At 45.3% G+C, this 19,403-nt stretch overlaps 1 protein-coding gene across 3 annotated transcripts in view; it reads left to right on the top strand.

Moving 5' to 3' along the window:
* The window catches only part of Reck (Reversion-inducing-cysteine-rich protein with kazal motifs), a 165,829-nt gene that overhangs the window by 30,482 nt on the left and 115,944 nt on the right, over positions 1-19,403 (top strand). For all 3 annotated transcript variants that reach the window (XM_071686912.1, XM_071686913.1, XM_071686911.1), the window contains one exon: positions 11,522-11,577. In XM_071686912.1, the coding sequence (XP_071543013.1) occupies positions 11,522-11,577 (56 nt within the window). The remainder of the gene's footprint in view (positions 1-11,521; positions 11,578-19,403) is intronic.

The raw sequence follows: 19,403 nt of genomic DNA, 5'->3' as shown, positions 1-19,403 counted from the left end.
GTTGGGTGTTACAGTAGAGGGTACAGTATACTTAGGTGTTACAGTAGAGAGTACAGTATAGTTGGGTGTTACAGTAGAGGGTACAGTATACTTAGGTGTTACAGTAGAGGGTACAGTATACTTAGGTGTTACAGTAGAGGGTACAGTATACTTAGGTGTTACAGTAGAGGGTACAGTATACTTAGGTGTTACAGTAGAGGGTACAGTATACTTAGGTGTTACAGTAGAGGGTACAGTATACTTAGGTGTTACAGTAGAGGGTACAGTATACTTAGGTGTTACAGTAGAGGGTACAGTATACTTAGGTGTTACAGTAGAATGTACAGTATAGTTGGGTGTTACAGTAGAGGGTACAGTATACTTAGGTGTTACAGTAGAGGGTACAGTATACTTAGGTGTTACAGTAGAGGGTACAGTATGCTTAGGTGTTACAGTAGAGGGTACAGTATACTTAGGTGTTACAGTAGAGGGTACAGTATACTTAGGTGTTACAGTAGAGGGTACTGTATAGTTGGGTGTTACAGTAGAGGGTACAGTATAGTTGGGTGTTACAGTAGAGGGTACTGTATAGTTGGGTGTTACAGTAGAGGGTACAGTATACTTAGGTGTTACAGTAGAGGGTACAGTATACTTAGGTGTTACAGTAGAGGGTACAGTATACTTAGGTGTTACAGTAGAATGTACAGTATAGTTGGGTGTTACAGTAGAGGGTACAGTATACTTAGGTGTTACAGTAGAGGGTACAGTATACTTAGGTGTTACAGTAGAGGGTACAGTATACTTAGGTGTTACAGTAGAGGGTACAGTATACTTAGGTGTTACAGTAGAATGTACAGTATAGTTGGGTGTTACAGTAGAGGGTACAGTATACTTAGGTGTTACAGTAGAGGGTACAGTATACTTAGGTGTTACAGTAGAGGGTACAGTATACTTAGGTGTTACAGTAGAGGGTACAGTATACTTAGGTGTTACAGTAGAGGGTACTGTATAGTTGGGTGTTACAGTAGAGGGTACAGTATACTTAGGTGTTACAGTAGAGGGTACAGTATACTTAGGTGTTACAATAGAGGGTACTGTATAGTTGGGTGTTACAGTAGAGGGTACAGTATACTTAGGTGTTACAGTAGAGGTTACAGTATACTTAGGTGTTACAGTAGAGGGTACAGTATAGTTGGGTGTTACAGTAGAGGGTACAGTATACTTAGGTGTTACAGTAGAGGGTACAGTATTCTTAGGTGTTACAGTAGAGGGTACTGTATAGTTGGGTGTTACAGTAGAGGGTACAGTATACTTAGGTGTTACAGTAGAGGGTACAGTATACTTAGGTGTTACAGTAGAGGGTACAGTATACTTAGGTGTTACAGTAGAGGGTACTGTATAGTTGGGTGTTACAGTAGAGGGTACAGTATACTTAGGTGTTACAGTAGAGGGTACAGTATACTTAGGTGTTACAGTAGAGGGTACAGTATACTTAGGTGTTACAGTAGAGGGTACAGTATACTTAGGTGTTACAGTAGAGGGTACTGTATAGTTGGGTGTTACAGTAGAAGGTACAGTATACTTAGGTGTTACAGTAGAGGTTACAGTATACTTAGGTGTTACAGTAGAGGGTACAGTATACTTAGGTGTTACAGTAGAGGGTACAGTATACTTAGGTGTTACAGTAGAGGGTACTGTATAGTTGGGTGTTACAGTAGAGGGTACAGTATACTTAGGTGTTACAGTAGAGGGTACTGTATAGTTGGGTGTTACAGTAGAGGGTACAGTATAGTTGGGTGTTACAGTAGAGGGTACAGTATACTTAGGTGTTACAGTAGAGGGTACTGTATAGTTGGGTGTTACAGTAGAGTGTACTGTATAGTTGGGTGTTACAGTAGAGGGTACAGTATAGTTGGGTGTTACAGTAGAGGGTACAGTATACTTAGGTGTTACAGTAGAGGGTACAGTATAGTTGGGTGTTACAGTAGAGGGTACAGTATACTTAGGTGTTACAGTAGAGGGTACAGTATAGTTGGGTGTTACAGTAGAGGGTACAGTATAGTTGGGTGTTACAGTAGAGGGTACTGTATAGTTGGGTGTTACAGTAGAGGGTACAGTATAGTTGGGTGTTACAGTAGAGGGTACAGTATAGTTGGGTGTTACAGTAGAGGGTACAGTATAGTTGGGTGTTACAGTAGAGGGTACAGTATAGTTGGGTGTTACAGTAGAGTGTACAGTATAGTTGGGTGTTACAGTAGAGGGTACTGTATACTAGGTGTTACAGTAGAGGGTACAGTATAGTTGGGTGTTACAGTAGAGGGTACAGTATACTTAGGTGTTACAGTAGAGGGTACAGTATAGTTGGGTGTTACAGTAGAGGGTACAGTATACTTAGGTGTTACAGTAGAGGGTACAGTATAGTTAGGTGTTGTGGTAGAAGGTACATTATAGGGTTGTGGTGAAGGTGTTGTGGTAGAAGGTACAGTATAGGGTTGTGGTGAAGGTGTTGTGGTAGAAGGTACAGTATAGGGGTGTGGTGAAGGTGTTGTGGTAGAAGGTACAGTATAGGGTTGTGGTAAAGGTGTTGTGGTAGAAGGTACAGTATAGGGTTGTGGTGAAGGTGTTGTGGTAGAAGGTACAGTATAGGGTTGTGGTGAAGGTGTTGTGGTAGAAGGTACAGTATAGGGTTGTGGTGAAGGTGTTGTGGTAGAAGGTACAGTATAGGGTTGTGGTGAAGGTGTTGTGGTAGAAGGTACAGTATAGGGTTGTGGTGAAGGTGTTGTGGTAGAAGGTACAGTATAGGGTTGTGGTGAAGGTGTTGTGGTAGAAGGTACAGTATAGGGTTGTGGTGAAGGTGTTGTGGTAGAAGGTACAGTATAGGGTTGTGGTGAAGGTGTTGTGGTAGAAGGTACAGTATAGGGTTGTGGTGAAGGTGTTGTGGTAGAAGGTACAGTATAGGGTTGTGGTGAAGGTGTTGTGGTAGAAGGTACAGTATAGGGTTGTGGTGAAGGTGTTGTGGTAGAAGGTACAGTATAGGGTTGTGGTGAAGGTGTTGTGGTAGAAGGTACAGTATAGGGTTGTGGTGAAGGTGTTGTGGTAGAAGGTACAGTATAGGGTTGTGGTGAAGGTGTTGTGGTAGAAGGTACAGTATAGGGTTGTGGTAGAAAGTACAGTATAGGGTTGTGGTGAAGGTGTTGTGGTAGAAGGTACAGTATAGGGTTGTGGTGAAGGTGTTGTGGTAGAAGGTACAGTATAGGGTTGTGGTGAAGGTGTTGTGGTAGAAGGTACAGTATAGGGTTGTGGTGAAGGTGTTGTGGTAGAAGGTACAGTATAGGGTTGTGGTGAAGGTGTTGTGGTAGAAGGTACAGTATAGGGTTGTGGTGAAGGTGTTGTGGTAGAAGGTACAGTATAGGGTTGTGGTGAAGGTGTTGTGGTAGAAGGTACAGTATAGGGTTGTGGTGAAGGTGTTGTGGTAGAAGGTACAGTATAGGGTTGTGGTGAAGGTGTTGTGGTAGAAGGTACAGTATAGGGTTGTGGTGAAGGTGTTGTGGTAGAAGGTACAGTATAGGGTTGTGGTGAAGGTGTTGTGGTAGAAGGTACAGTATAGGGTTGTGGTGAAGGTGTTGTGGTAGATGGTACAGTAATAGGGTTGTGGTGAAGGTGTTGTGGGTAGAAGATACAGTATAGGGTTGTGGTGAAGGTGTTGTGGTAGAAGGTACAGTATAGGGTTGTGGTGAAGGGTTGTGTAGTTAGGGTGTGGTAATGGCAGGTACAGTATAGGGTTGTGGTGAAGGTGTTGTGGTAGAAGTACAGTTATAGGGTTGGTGGTGAAGTGTTTGTGGTAGAAGTACAGTATAGGGTTGTGGTGAAGGGTGTTGTGGTAGAAGGTACAGTATAGGGTTGTGGTGAAGGTGTTGTGGGTAAGTACATATAGGGTTGTGGTGAAGGTGTTGTGGTAGAAAGTACAGTATAGGGTTGTGGTGAAGGTGTTGTGGGTTACCTCTTGATGGTAAGGATCACATTTTCCACGTCTTCCTTGTCTCTTATGCCAACAGGAAACCAGGTGAGTGAGCAGGTAGTGTTGGTAGGAGTGAGCAGGTAGTGTTGGTAGGAGTGAGCAGGTAGTGTTGGTAGGAGTGAGCAGGTAGTGTTGGTAGGAGTGAGCAGATGGAACCACGGAAGCGGAAGTGAGTCACAGGGTGGGGGAGGGGGCGAAGGTTCTGGAAGCGATGAAGAATGTGTGGAATGCGAGAACGTTGTTTCGGAGAGCAAAAATGGGTATGTTTGAAGGAATAGTGGTTCCAACAATGTTGTATGGTTGTGAGGCTTGGGCTATGGATAGGGTTGTGCGGAGGAGCATGGATGTGTTGGAAATGAGTTGTTTGAGGACAATATGTGGTGTGAGGTGATTTGATCGAGTAAGAAATGAAAGTGTAAGAGAAATGCGTGGTGATAAAACGAGTGTGGTTGAGAGAATAGAAAAGGGAGTATTGAAATGGTTTGGTCACATGGAGAGAATGAGTGAGGAAAGTTTGACAAAGAGAATATGTTTCAGAGGTGTAGGGAACGAGAAGTGGGAGACCAAACTGGATGGGGAAGGATGGAGTGAAAAAGATTTCGAGTGATCGGGGCCTGAACATGCAGGAGGGTGAAAGGCGTGCAAGGAATTGAGTGAATTGAAACGATGTGGTATACTGGAGTCGACGTGCTGTCAGTGGATTGAACCAGGGCATGTGAAGCGTCTGGGGTAAACCATGGAAAGTTTTGTCGGGCCTGGATGTGGAAAGGGAGCTGTGGTTTCGGTGCATTATACATGACAGCTAGAGACTGAGTGTGAACGAATGTGGTCTTTGTTGTCTTTTCCTAGCGCTACCTCGCGCGCGTGCGGGGGGAAGGGTTGCCATTTTATGTGTGGTGGGGTGGTGACGAGATTGGATGAGGGCAGCAAGTATGAATATGTACATGTGTATATATGTGTATGTCTGTGTATGTATATGTATGTATACGTTGAAATGTATAGGTATGTATATGTGCATATGTGGGCGTGTATGTATATACATGTGTATGTCGGTGGTTTGAGCAATTCTTTCGTCTGCTTCCTTGCGCTACCTCGCTAACGCGGGAGACAGCGACAAAGTATAATAAAGAAATAATAAATGAAATATATGTCCTTGAGATAGGAGAGAAAACACTCTGCCTATGTATTCCCCGCGTTTCCTTAGAGGCGACTAAAGGACGAGGAAACAGAAGGAGTCACGCGGGGAGTGGTCATCCTCCTCGAAGGCTCAGATTGGGGTGTCTAAATGTGTGTGGATGTAACCAAGATGAGAAAAAAAGAAGAGATAGGTAGTATGTTTGAGGAAAGGAACCTGGATGTTTTGGCTCTGAGTAAAACGAAGCTCAAGGGTAAAGGAGAAGAGTGGTTTGGAAGCGTCTTGAGATTAAAGCCAATGGTTGATGAGGGGTCAAGAGCTAAGGAAGAAGCAACACTACTCCTGAAGCAGGAGTTGTGAGTGTGTGATAGAGCGTAAGAAAGTTGATTCTAGATTGATGTGGGTAAAACTGAAAGTGGATAGCAAGAGATGGGTGATTACTGGTGCTTATGCACCTGGTCATGAGAGGAAAGTTCATGAGAGGCAAGTATTTTGGGAGCAGCTGAGTGAGTGTGTTAGCAGTTTTGATGCACAAGACCGGGTTATAGTGATGGGTGATTTGAATGCAAAGGTGAGGGATATAATTGGTGTACATGGGGTGTTCAGTGTTGTAAATGGAAATGGTGAAGAGCTTGTAAATATATGCGGAGAAAAAAAGATTTGTGATTGGTTATAACTAGTTTAAAAAGAGAAAGATACATAAGTATACGTATGTGAGCAGGAGAGATGGTCAAAGAGCATTATTTGACTACATATTAATTGATAGGTGTGTAAAAGAGAGGCTTCTGAATGTTAATGTGCTGAGAAGAGCAACTCGTGGGATGCCTGATCATTATCTTGTGGAGGCGAAAATGAAGATTTGCAGAGGTTTTCAAAAAAGAGGAGAGAATGTTGGGGTGAAGAGAATTGTAAAAGTAAGAGAGCTTGGAGAGGAGACTTGCGTAAAGAAATACTAGGAGAAATTGAGTGTAGAATGGCAAAGGGTGAGAGGAAATGTAGTGAGGGGAATGGGTGAGGAATGGGATGTAGTTAGGAAAGCAGTGGTGGCATGTGACATGAGAAAGGTGGGAGGTGGGCAGGTTAGAAAGGGTAGTGAGTGGCGGGATAGTGATAATGATATTGATAACGATATTGATAATGATATTGATAATGATATTGATAATGATATTGATAATGATATTGATAATGATATTGATAATGATAGTGATAACGATATTGATAATGATATTGATAATGATATTGATAATGATATTGATAATGATATTGATAACGATATTGATAATGATATTGATAATGATATTGATAATGATAGTGATAATGATATTGATAATGATAGTGATAATGATATTGATAATGATATTGATAATGATAGTGATAATGATATTGATAATGATAGTGATAACGATATTGATAATGATAGTGATAACGATATTGATAATGATATTGATAATGATATTGATAATGATATTGATAATGATATTGATAATGATATTGATAATGATAGTGATAACGATATTGATAATGATAATGATATTGATAACGATATTGATAATGATAGTGATAACGATATTGATAATGATAGTGATAACGATATTGATAATGATATTGATAATGATATTGATAATGATATTGATAATGATATTGATAATGATAGTGATAACGATATTGATAATGATAATGATATTGATAACGATATTGATAATGATATTGATAACGATATTGATAATGATAGTGATAACGATATTGATAATGATATTGATAATGATATTGATAATGATATTGATAATGATATTGATAATGATAGTGATAACGATATTGATAATGATAATGATATTGATAACGATATTGATAATGATAGTGATAACGATATTGATAATGATAGTGATAACGATATTGATAATGATATTGATAATGATATTGATAATGATATTGATAACGATATTGATAATGATATTGATAATGATATTGATAATGATATTGATAATGATAGTGATAACGATATTGATAATGATAGTGATAATGATATTGATAATGATATTGATAATGATATTGATAATGATATTGATAATGATTGATAATGATATTGATAATGATAGTGATAACGATATTGATAATGATAATGATATTGATAACGATATTGATAATGATAGTGATAATGATATTGATAATGATAGTGATAATGATATTGATAATGATAATGATAATGATAACGATATTGATAATGATATTGATAATGATAGTGATAATGATAGTGATAATGATATTGATAATGATAATGATAACGATATTGATAATGATATTGATAATGATAGTGATAATGATATTGATAATGATATTGATAATGATAGTGATAATGATATTGATAATGATAGTGATAACGATATTGATAATGATAATGATATTGATAACGATATTGATAATGATAGTGATAATGATATTGATAATGATAGTGATAATGATATTGATAATGATAGTGATAACGATATTGATAATGATAATGATATTGATAACGATATTGATAATGATAGTGATAATGATATTGATAATGATAGTGATAATGATATTGATAATGATAATGATAATGATAACGATATTGATAATGATATTGATAATGATATGATAATGATATTGATAAGATATTGATAATGATATTGATAATGATGTGATAACGATATTGATAATGATAGTGATAAGATATTGATAGAGATATTGATAATGATAGTGATAACGATATGATGATGATTATGATAATGATATGATAACGAATGATAATGATATGATAACCTGATAACGAATTGAAGTTGATAACCGCAATGATACCCGATGATAAAGATATTGATAAAGATATGATAAAGATATTGATAAAGATAGTGATAAAGATATTGATAAAGATGATATTGATAAAGATAGTGATAAAGATATTGATAATGATAGTGATCAACAATGATATATATTGATATGATGATAAGATATGATGAGGCCTCATAATAAGATATATTGATTCCCATACGATATCAATGCGAGATATAAACCTGTAACAGAAACTGCAGGTTTACATGGCCAGCCAAGTGGACTGGCCCACCTGCTGGTTAATACATTTTGATATTGATCAGATCAAAGGTTTATACATCGATTGTAACATTGAAAATGCAAGATACGATAAGAATTTGTGTGACAAAATGTAAACCAGGAAAAGAACTTGGATATAATGACCTCTGGTGACCAGCGCACACAAGGACCTGGGTATAATGACCTCTGGTGACCAGCGCACACAAGGACCTGGATATAGTGACCTCTGGTGACAGGCACACAAGGACCTGGATATAGTGACCCCTGGTGACCAGCGCACACAAGGACCTGGGTATAATGACCTCTAGTGACCAGCGCACACAAGGACCTGGATATAATGACCTCTGGTGACCAGCACACAAGGACCTGGATATAATGACCTCTGGTGACCAGCACACACAAGGACCTGGGTATAGTGACCTTTGGTGACCAGCACATACAAGGACCTGGGTATAATGACCTCTGGTGACCAGCGCACACAAGGACCTGGATATAGTGACCTCTGGTGAGCAGTGCACACAAGGACCTGGATATAGTGACCCCTGGTGACCAGCGCACACAAGGACCTAGGTATAATGACCTCTGGTGACCAGCGCACACAAGGACCTGGATATAATGACCTCTGGTGACCAGCACACACAAGGACCTGGATATAATGACCTCTGGTGACCAGCGCACACAAGGACCTGGATATAATGACCTCTGGTGACCAGCACACAAGGACCTGGGTATAATGACCTCTGGTGACCAGCGTACACAAGGACCTGGATATACTGACCTCTGGTGACCAGCGCACACAAGGACCTGGATATAATGACCTCTCGTGACCAGCGCACACAAGGACCTGGATATAATGACCTCTGGTGACCAGCGCACACAAGGACCTGGGTATAATGACCTCTGGTGACCAGCGCACACAAGGACCTGGATATAGTGACCTCTGGTGAGCAGTGCACACAAGGACCTGGATATAGTGACCCCTGGTGACCAGCGCACACAAGGACCTGGGTATAATGACCTCTGGTGACCAGCGCACACAAGGACCTGGATATAATGACCTCTGGTGACCAGCACACAAGGACCTGGATATAATGACCTCTGGTGACCAGCACACACAAGGACCTGGGTATAATGACCTTTGGTGACCAGCACATACAAGGGACCTGGATATAATGACCTCTGGTGACCAGCGCACGACAAGGACCTGGATATAGTGACCTCTGGTGAGCAGTGCACACAAGACCTGGATATAGTGACCCCTGGTGACCAGCGCACACAAGGACCTGGGTATAATGACCTCTGGTGACCACGCAAACACAAGGACCTTGGATATAATGACCGCTGGTGACCAGGCACACAAGGACCTGATATAATTGACCTCTGGTGACCAGCACACAAGGACCTGGATATAATGACCTCTGGTGACCAGCGCACACAAGGACCTGGATATAATGACCTCTGGTAACCAGCGCACACAAGGACCTGGATATAGTGACCCCTGGCGACCAGCGCACACAAGGACCTGGGTATAATGACCTCTGGTGACCAGCGCACACAAGGACCTGGGTATAATGACCTCTGGTGACCAGCACATACAAGGACCTGGGTATAATGACCTCTGGTGACCAGCGCACACAAGGACCTGGATATAATGACCTCTGGTGACCAGCACACACAAGGACCTGGATATAATGACCTCTGGTGACCAGCGCACACAAGGACCTGGATATAATGACCTCTGGTGACCAGCGCACACAAGGACCTGGATATAATGACCTCTGGTGACCAGCGCACACAAGGACCTGGATATAATGACCTCTGGTGACCAGCGCACACAAGGACCTGGATATAGTGACCTCTGGTGACCAGCGCACACAAGGACCTGGATATAATGACCTCTGGTGACCAGCGCACACAAGAACCTGGATATAATGACCTCTGGTGACCAGCACACAAGGACCTGGATATAATGACCTCTGGTGACCAGCACACAAGGACCTGGATATAATGACCTCTGGTGACCAGCGCACACAAGGACCTGGATATAATGACCTCTGGTGACCAGCACACAAGGACCTGGATATAATGACCTCTGGTGACCAGCACACAAGGACCTGGATATAATGACCTCTGGTGACCAGCGCACAAGGACCTGGATATAATGACCTCTGGTGACCAGCACACACAAGGACCTGGATATAATGACCTCTGGTGACCAGCGCACACAAGGACCTGGATATAATGACCTCTGGTGACCAGCACACAAGGACCTGGATATAATGACCTCTGGTGACCAGCACACACAAGGACCTGGATATAATGACCTCTGGTGACCAGCGCACACAAGGACCTGGATATAATGACCTCTGGTGACCAGCACACAAGGACCTGGATATAATGACCTCTGGTGACCAGCACACAAGGACCTGGATATAATGACCTCTGGTGACCAGCGCACAAGGACCCAAATTCTTAGATTCATCGTTGGATATTTTGTATGTAAGAGCAAGGGGAAACATCGTCAGTGTTTGTGTGTGACTCCTGCGTCCTCTTCTTGAATATTATCTTCAGTTTTGGTTGATGTACTTGTGGAGGAAAGACGTAGACATAGTGAAGTGTGGACAACGGCAAGTAAACAAGATAATTCCCGGTCTGAGAAACAAATACTATGAGACTCAACTAAACTGAATCTATTTAGCTTGGAAAAGACGAGATTAAAAGGTGATCTGTTACAAGTACTCACAATTAATAATGGTTTCAATAATATCTATCAGATCTTATTGGTAGAATGTAAGCAAACGTTGTAGCTGGAATGAGGCGAAGTACTTTATCTTTACGTTAGAGTAGTTGAAAGTAGTAGGCATAGTTATGGTTAAGTATAAACTTGATAGATGTTGCGCTTAAATCCATGACTTACAAGCACTTGTTTAGGTAGTTGAGAAGTATACAGGTCTTTCTCTTTAAAATGTCTGTTTTTCTACACAATAATCCATAAGTTTCTGTTTTCCTTCACTATTACAAACAGCCTATTCAGGACCCAGTGGCTTGTTTCTGTTTGAGGTCAACTGTACTGAGTTGTATGTATGGTGCAACAAGACCACAGAACAACCCTCGAAATAACACAAATGGATTCGAATTCTTCATCTCCCATTGATCTTATGCTCATCTCAACATTCCTCAAAACATAAGTTCATGTCTCCCCAGTGAACCTTTTTATCGTATGTTCTTACCACTTAATATCGTTGATTTTGACGTGTGTGTGTGTGTGTGTGTGTGTGTGTGTGTGTGTGTTGATGTAACTAAATGTCCTTCTGTTGCAGGTGAGGAGAGCTGTTGCAGGCTGGCTCCATCATCTTGCCGCATCGTTTGTCACCAGGTAAGTCATAGTCTCCGTCCACTGGCTACATCTACTGGGGGATAATGAGAGAGAGATGGGTACAGAATGGGTCTTGGAGGTATTAAACTTAACCATATTTCTTGTACCTTACTGAGATATTCCGTCCAAGTTTGAGTTTATTGAGAAAGCTGTGTCAAGACGAGATGCAAATCAAGTGAGAGACGAGGGAGCAGAACTGAAAGATGTGGGTGACTGCAGTCGTCGTCAGCGTATTAGTGCGTTCGATCACTTGTGGAGGAAATCGTTGAAAATAAGGAGACACGACAGACCTTAAGGAACACCACTCTTGATGAAGAAAAGCGGGGTAGCAGACCCACCAACAACCATAGAGAAAGATCGGCCTGAGAAGAAGCTAGATAGGAAGGAGCAAAGTGAAGGAGGGAGCTTAGAGATGAGACATCGATGCCACACCTTGTTAGAAGTCTTAGGTATATCAAGGACAACGACACATGACTCCCCAAAATGTTTTACGGATGATGATGACCAGACATTATCAAGATAGGAAAAAATAGCACCAGCGGATCTCGCCTTGCGAAAGCCATTTTGGTCATCAGAGAGAAGACTGTGATTCCAGATGTTTCAGGATATGCTCCTCTTACCTTTCCTATGCCCCTTCCCGTAATCTCTTTTTGGACTGTCTGAAAAGCGTTCTTTCTCTGGACACAAGCAAGGCTTATGGTAATGATGACATCCTTTCCTGTGTACTGAAAGAGTGTTCCTCTGAACTTGCACCTGTGCTTGCTAGTCTGTTCCGTTTCTGTTTAAAAGCCAAAACTTTTTCTTCTTGAAAACATTCTTTGATTCATCCCAACCCTGAGACGGGTGATCATTCTGATTCCTCTAACTATCGTCCTATGACATCCACCATTTCCAAAGTCTTTGAATCGTTCCTCCACTTCTATATTCTTAAACACCTCAAAAAATCACAGTCTTTTCTCTGATTACCAAAATGGCTTCCACTGGTGATATTCTTTCCTATCTCACTAACGTCTGGTCATCATCCGTGAAAAATTTTCGGGAGTCATGTGTAGTGACCCTTGACATATCTAACGCTGTTGACAGGGTGTGGCATCGGGGTCTTATATCTAAACTTCCCTCTTTTGGCTTCCCTCCCTCACTTTGCTCCTTCATATCTAACTTCCTCTAAGACTTATCACTCTCTGTGGTTGTTGATGGATCACTTCCCCCCCCCCCCCACCCTCCCCCGCAGCGGTGTCCCTCAAGGTTCGTTCTTGTCCCCTACACTTTTTTTCCTTTTTTTCAACGATTTCCTCTCCTGCATAAGCATTCCAATTCACTCATATGCTGACGACTCAACACTGCATTCATCTACATCCCTCAGTTGTGCTCCCTCTTCCCTCACTCGATATGTATCTGGTGTTGACGCAGCTTCCTCAGTAAACTAAGACTCAGTGGTGGTGTACACAAAATATTGTCAAGTTTAATGCTTCCAAAACCCAGTTTCAACTCATGTCTCGATCGAAAACTACTCAAGACTGTCGTCTCTCCTTTGACGGTTCTGTAAATCCACCTCCTGACTCAATGAACATACTTGATATTGCTGTAACATCCACTCTTTCTTGGAAACCCCACATTACGGGAATAGCTAAGTCTGCTTCTACGAAAATGGATGTCCTGTTTAGATGTCGAAACAACTTCTTTTATGATCATTTGCTCCATTTATACAAAGGATTTATTCGTCCTTGAATGAATTACTACATTCACATTTGGAATAGTTCTACATCTGCATCCACATTTGACACTCAAAAGCAGTTCGACTTACAAACAGTCCCAAGCTACTTTCCAAACTTGACCCACGTCCCATACGCTGCAATGTTGGTTCACTTTCCTTCTTCTACAGGTATTACTTTGGTTTTGCTCCCGAGAGCTGGCTACATGTGTGCCCCCACTACTGGCTTGACCACACAGTACTCGGTAAGCTGCTACGTCACATGATTACTGTGTGGCCATCAGCAACTCGAGGGTGGGCCGTTTTGATACCTGGTTCTTTCCTACACGTTGAACTTTTGGAAGTCAACCTTCTCCTGTCTTTCCCAATAACAATAACCGCCGCATCAAGGTCGGGCAGTAATTGTAATACTGAGAGTATTAAGAAAGAGAAAAAGAGGAATCAAGGAAAAGTAATCACGAACTTGCAAGAGAGAGTGGTTTAGGGAGGGGCGGGGTGGGCTAGGAAGGAAAGAGCTGCGTAGAGAGGATAGAATGGTGTAGGGAGGAGACAGTGGTGTAGGGAGGAGACAGTGGTGTAGGGAGGAGACAGTGGTGTAGGGAGGAGACAGTGGTGTAGGGAGGAGACAGTGGTGTAGGGAGGAGACAGTGGTGTAGGGAGGAGACAGTGGTGTAGGGAGGAGACAGTGGTGTAGGGAGGAGACAGTGGTGTAGGGAGGAGACAGTTGTGTAGGGAGGAGACAGTGGTGTAGGGAGGAGGGAGTTGTGCAGGGAGGATAAAATGGTGTAGGGAGAAAAGGGTTGAGAGTGGTGCAGGGAGGAGGAGACATTGTTGTTGGGAAGAGGGAGAGGTGTAGGGAGACGTAAATGGTGTACGGAGGAGTGATGTAGGGAAATGGGGTGATGGAGAGTCACAGCGCATACTGTATAGGTGGATGTGGAGAGTCACAGCAGGCGCGTTGTATATGGGCGTGGAGAGTCACAACAGGTACTGTGTATGTGGGTGTGGAGAGTCACGGCAGGTACTGTGTATGTGTGGGTGTGTGGAGGGTCACAGCAGGTACTGTGTATGTGGGTGTGGAGGGTCACAGCAGGTACTGTGTATGTGGGTGTGGAGAGTCACAGCAGGTACTGTGTATGTGTGGGTGTGGAGGTCACAGCAGGTACTGTGTATGTGGGTGTGGAGGGTCACAGCAGGTACTGTGTATGTGTGGGTGTGGAGGGTCACAGCAGGTACTGTGTATGTGGGTGTGGAGGATCACAGCAGGTATTGTGTATGTGTGGGTGTGGAGGGTCACAGCAGGTACTGTGTATGTGGGTGTGTGGAGAGTCACAGCAGGTACTGTGTATGTGTGGGTGTGGAGAGTCACAGCAGGTATTGTGTATGTGGGTGTGGAGGGTCACAGCAGGTATTGTGTATGTGGGGGTGTGGAGGGTCATGGCAGGTGCTGTGTATGTGGGTGTGGAGGGTCACAGCAGGTACTGTGTATGTGGGTGTGGAGGTCACAGCAGGTAGTGTGTAGGTGTGCAGGTCACAGCAGGTACTGTGTATGTGTGGGTTTGGAGGGTCACAGCAGGTACTGTGTATGTATGGGTGTGGAGAGTCACAGCAGGTACTGTGTATGTGGGTGTGGAGAGTCACAGCAGGTACTGTGTATGTGGGTGCATGGAGGGTCACAGCAGGTAATGTGTATGTGTGGGTGTGGAGGGTCACAGCAGGTACTGTGTCTGTGGGTGTGTGGTGGGTCACAGCAGGCACTGTGTATTTTGGGGTGTGGAGGGTCACAGCAGGTACTGTGTATGTGGATGTGGAGAGTCACAGCAGGTACTGTGTATGTGGGTGTGGAGGGTCACAGCAGGTACTGTGTATGTGGGTGTGTGGAGGGTCACAGCAGGTACTGTGTATGTGGGTGTGTGGAGGGTCATAGCAGGTACTGTGTATGTGGGTTTGTGGAGGGTCACAGCAGGTACTGTGTATGTGGGGGTGTGGAGAGTCACAGCAGGTACTGTGTATGTGGGGGTGTCGAGAGTCACAGCAGGTACTGTGTATGTGTGGGTGTGGAGGGTCACAGCAGGTACTGTGTATGTGGGGGTGTGGAGGTCACAGCAGGTACTGTGTATGTGGGGTGTGTGGAGAGTCACAGCAGGTACTGTGTATGTGGGGGTGTGGAGAGTCACAGCAGGTACTGTGTATGTGGTGTGTGGAGGGTCACAGCAGGTACTGTGTATGTGGGTGTGTGGAGGGTCACAGCAGGTACTGTGTATGTGGGGGTGTGGAGGGTCACAGCAGGTACTGTGTATGTGGGTGTGTGGAGAGTCACAGCAGGCACTGTGTATGTGGGTGTGGAGAGTCACAGCAGGTACTGTGTATGTGGGTGTGGAGGGTCACAGCAGGTACTGTGTATGTGGGGTGTGGAGAGTCACAGCAGGTACTGTGTATGTGGGGTGTGGAGAGTCACAGCAGGTACTGTGTATGTGGGGGTGTGGAGGGTCACAGCAGGTACTGTGTATGTGTGGGTGTGGAGAGTCACAGCAGGTACTGTGTATGTGGGGGTGTGGAGAGTCACAGCAGGCACTGTGTATGTGGGGGTGTGGAGGGTCACAGCAGGTACTGTGTATGTGTGGGTGTGGAGAGTCACAGCAGGTACTGTGTATGTGTGGGTGTGGAGGGTCACAGCAGGCACTGTGTATGTGGGGGTGTGGAGAGTCACAGCAGGCACTGTGTATGTGGGTGTGTGGAGAGTCACAGCAGGTACTGTGTATGTGGGGGTGTGGAGGGTCACAGCAGGTACTGTGTATGTGGTTGTGGAGAGTCACAGCAGGTACTGTGTATGTGGGGGTGTGGAGAGTCACAGCCTTCACTGTGTATGTGGGGGCGTGGAGAGTCACAGCCGGCACTGTGTATGTGGGGGCGTGGAGAGTCACAGCAGGCACTGTGTATGTGTGGGTGTGGAGGGTCACAGCAGGTACTGTGTATGTGTGGGTGTGGAGGGTCACAGCAGGTACTGTGTATGTGGGTGTGTGGAGGGTCACAGCAGGTACTGTGTATGTGGGGGTGTGGAGGGTCACAGCAGGTACTGTGTATGTGGGGGTGTGGAGAGTCAGAGCAGGTACTGTGTATGTGGGGGTGTGGAGGGTCACAGCAGGTCCTGTGTATCTGTGGGTGTGGAGGGTCACAGCAGGTCCTGTGTATGTGTGGTTGTGGAGAGTCACAGCAGGTACTGTGTATATGGGGATGTGGAGGGTCACAGCATGTCCTGTGTATGTGGGTGTGTGGAGAGTCACAGCAGGTACTGTGTATGTGTGGGTGTGGAGGGTCACAGCAGGTACTGTGTATATGAGGGTGTCGAGGGTCACAGCAGGTACTGTGTATGTGGGTGTGTGGAGAGTCACAGCAGGCACTGTGTATATGAGTGTGGAGAGTCACAGCAGGTACTCTGTATGTGGGTGTGGAGGGTCACAGCAGGTACTGTGTATGTGGGTGTAGAGAGTCACAACAGGTACTGTGTGTTTGGGTTTGGAGAGTCACAGCAGGTACTGTGTATGTGGGGGTGTGGAGGGTTACAGCAGGTACTGTGTATGTGGGGGTGTGGAGGATCACAGCAGGTACTGTGTATGTGGGGTTGTGGAGAGTCACAGCAGGTACTGTGTATGAGTGTGTGGAGGGTCACAGCAGGTACTGTGTATATGTGGGTGTGGAGGGTCACAGCAGGTACTGTGTATATGGTGTGTGGAGAGTCACAGCAGGTACTGTGTATGTGGGGGTGTGGAGGGTCACAGCAGTTACTGTGTATGTGGGGGTGTGGAGAGTCACAGCAGGTACTGTGTATGTCTGGGTGTGGAGGGTCACAGCAGCTACTGGGTATGTGGGTGTGTAGAGTCACAGCAGGTACTGTGTATGTGGAGGTGTGGAGGGTCACAGCAGGCACTGTGTATGTGGGGGTGTGGAGAGTCACAGCAGGCTCTGTGTATGTGTGGGTGTGGAGAGTCACAGCAGGTACTATGTATGTGGGGGTGTGGAGAGACACAGCAGGTACTGTGTATGTGTGGGTGTGGAGGGTGCACGGCAGGTACTGTGTATGTGGGGGTGTGGAGAGTCACAGCAGGCACTGTGTATGTGGGGGTGTGGAGGGTCACAGCAGGTACTGTGTGTGTGTGTGTGTGTGGAGGGTCACAGCAGGTACTGTGTATGTGGGTGTGTGGAGAGTCACAGCAGGTACTGTGTATGTGGGTGTGTGGAGAGTCACAGAACGTACTGTGTATGTGGGTGCGGAGAGTCACAGTAGGTACTGTGTATGTGTGGGTTTGGAGGGTCACAGCTGGTACTGTGTATGTGGTTGTGGAGGGTCACAGCAGGTACTGTATATATGGGGATGTGGAGGGTCACAGCAGGTACTGTGTATGTGTGTGTGTGGAGGGTCACAGCAGGTACTGTGTATGTGTGTGTGTGTGGAGAGTCACAGCAGGTACTGTGTATGTGAGTGTGGAGGGTCACAGCAGGTACTGTGTATGTGGGGGTGTGGAGAGTCACAGCAGGTACTGTGTATGTGGGTGTGGAGAGTCACAGCAGGTACTGTGTATGTGTGGGTGTGGAGGGTCACAGCAGCTACTGGGTATGTGGGTGTGGAGAGTCACAGCAGGTACTCTGTATGTGTTGGTGTGGAGGGTCACAGCAGGTACTGTGTATGTGTGGGTGTGGAGAGTCACAGCAGGTACTGTGTATGTGGGTGTGTGGAGGGTCACAGCAGGTACTGTGTATGTGTGGGTGTGGAGGGTCACAGCAGGTACTGTGTATGTGTGGGTGTGGAGAGTCACAGCAGGTACTGTGTATGTGGGGGTGTGGAGAGTCACAGCAGGTACTGTGTATGTGGGTGTGTGGAGGGTCACAGCAGGTACTGTGTATGTGGGTGTGTGGAGAGTCACAGCAGGCACTGTGTATGTGTGGGTGTGGAGGGTCACAGCAGGTACTGTGTATGTGGGTGTGTGGAGAGTCACAGCAGGTACTGTGTATGTGTGGGTGTGGAGGGTCACAGTAGGTACTGTGTATGTGGGTGTGTGGAGAGTCACAGCAGGTACTGTGTATGTGTGGGTGTGGAGAGTCACAGCAGGTACTGTGTATGTGTGGGTGTGGAGAGTCACAGCAGGTACTGTGTATGTGTGGGTGTGGAGAGTCACAGCAGGTACTGTGTATGTGTGGGTGTGGAGAGTCACAGCAGGTACTGTGTATGTGGGTGTGTGGAGGGTCACAGCAGGTACTGTGTATGTGTGGTGTGGAGGGTCACAGCAGGTACTGTGTATGTGTGGGTGTGGAGGAGTCACAGCAGGTACTGTGTATGTAGTGGGTGTGGAGAGTCACAGCAGGTACTGTGTATGTGTGGGTGTGGGAGAGGTCACAGCAGGTACTGTGTATGTGTGGGTGTGGAGAGTCACAGCAGGTACTGTGTATGTGTGGGTGTGGAGAGTCACAGCAGGTACTGTGTATGTGGGTGTGGAGAGTCACAGCAGGTACTGTGTATGTGGGTGTGTGGAGGATCACAGCAGTACTGTGTATGTGTGGGTGTGAGAGGTTCACAGCAGGTACTGTGTATGTGGGTGTGTGGAGAGTCCACAGCGTATGGTTAATCACATCGTGTATGTGGGGTGTGGAGAGTCACAGCAGGTACTGTGTATGTGGGTGTGGAGGTCACAGCAGGTACTGTGTATGTGGGTTGGGAGTCACGCAACAGAGGTCCAGACTGTGTATGTGGGGTGGAGGTCACAGCAGGTACTGTGATGTGGGTGTGGAGGTCACAGCAGGTACTGTGTATGTGGGTGTGGAGGTCACAGCAGGTACGTGTATGTGGTGTGTCGACTGGAGGTCACGAGTATGTTATGTGGTGTGGAGAGTCACAGCAGGTACTGTGTATGTGGGTTGTGGAGGGTCACAGCAGGTACTGTGTATGTGTGTGGAGGTCACAGCAGTACTGTGTATTGGGTGTGGAGTCACAGCAGGCACTGTGTATGTGGGTGTGGAGAGTCACAGCAGGTACTGTGTATGTGGGTGTGGAGGGTCACAGCAGGTACTGTGTATGTGGGGGTGTGGAGGGTCACAGCAGGTACTGTGTATGTGGGTGTGG

This window comes from Panulirus ornatus, chromosome 43, assembly GCF_036320965.1.
Source record: "Panulirus ornatus isolate Po-2019 chromosome 43, ASM3632096v1, whole genome shotgun sequence".
NCBI lineage: Eukaryota > Metazoa > Arthropoda > Malacostraca > Decapoda > Palinuridae > Panulirus > Panulirus ornatus.
The sequence above is the reverse complement of the archived record's forward strand: the minus strand, read 5'-3'. Positions and strand labels throughout refer to the sequence as shown.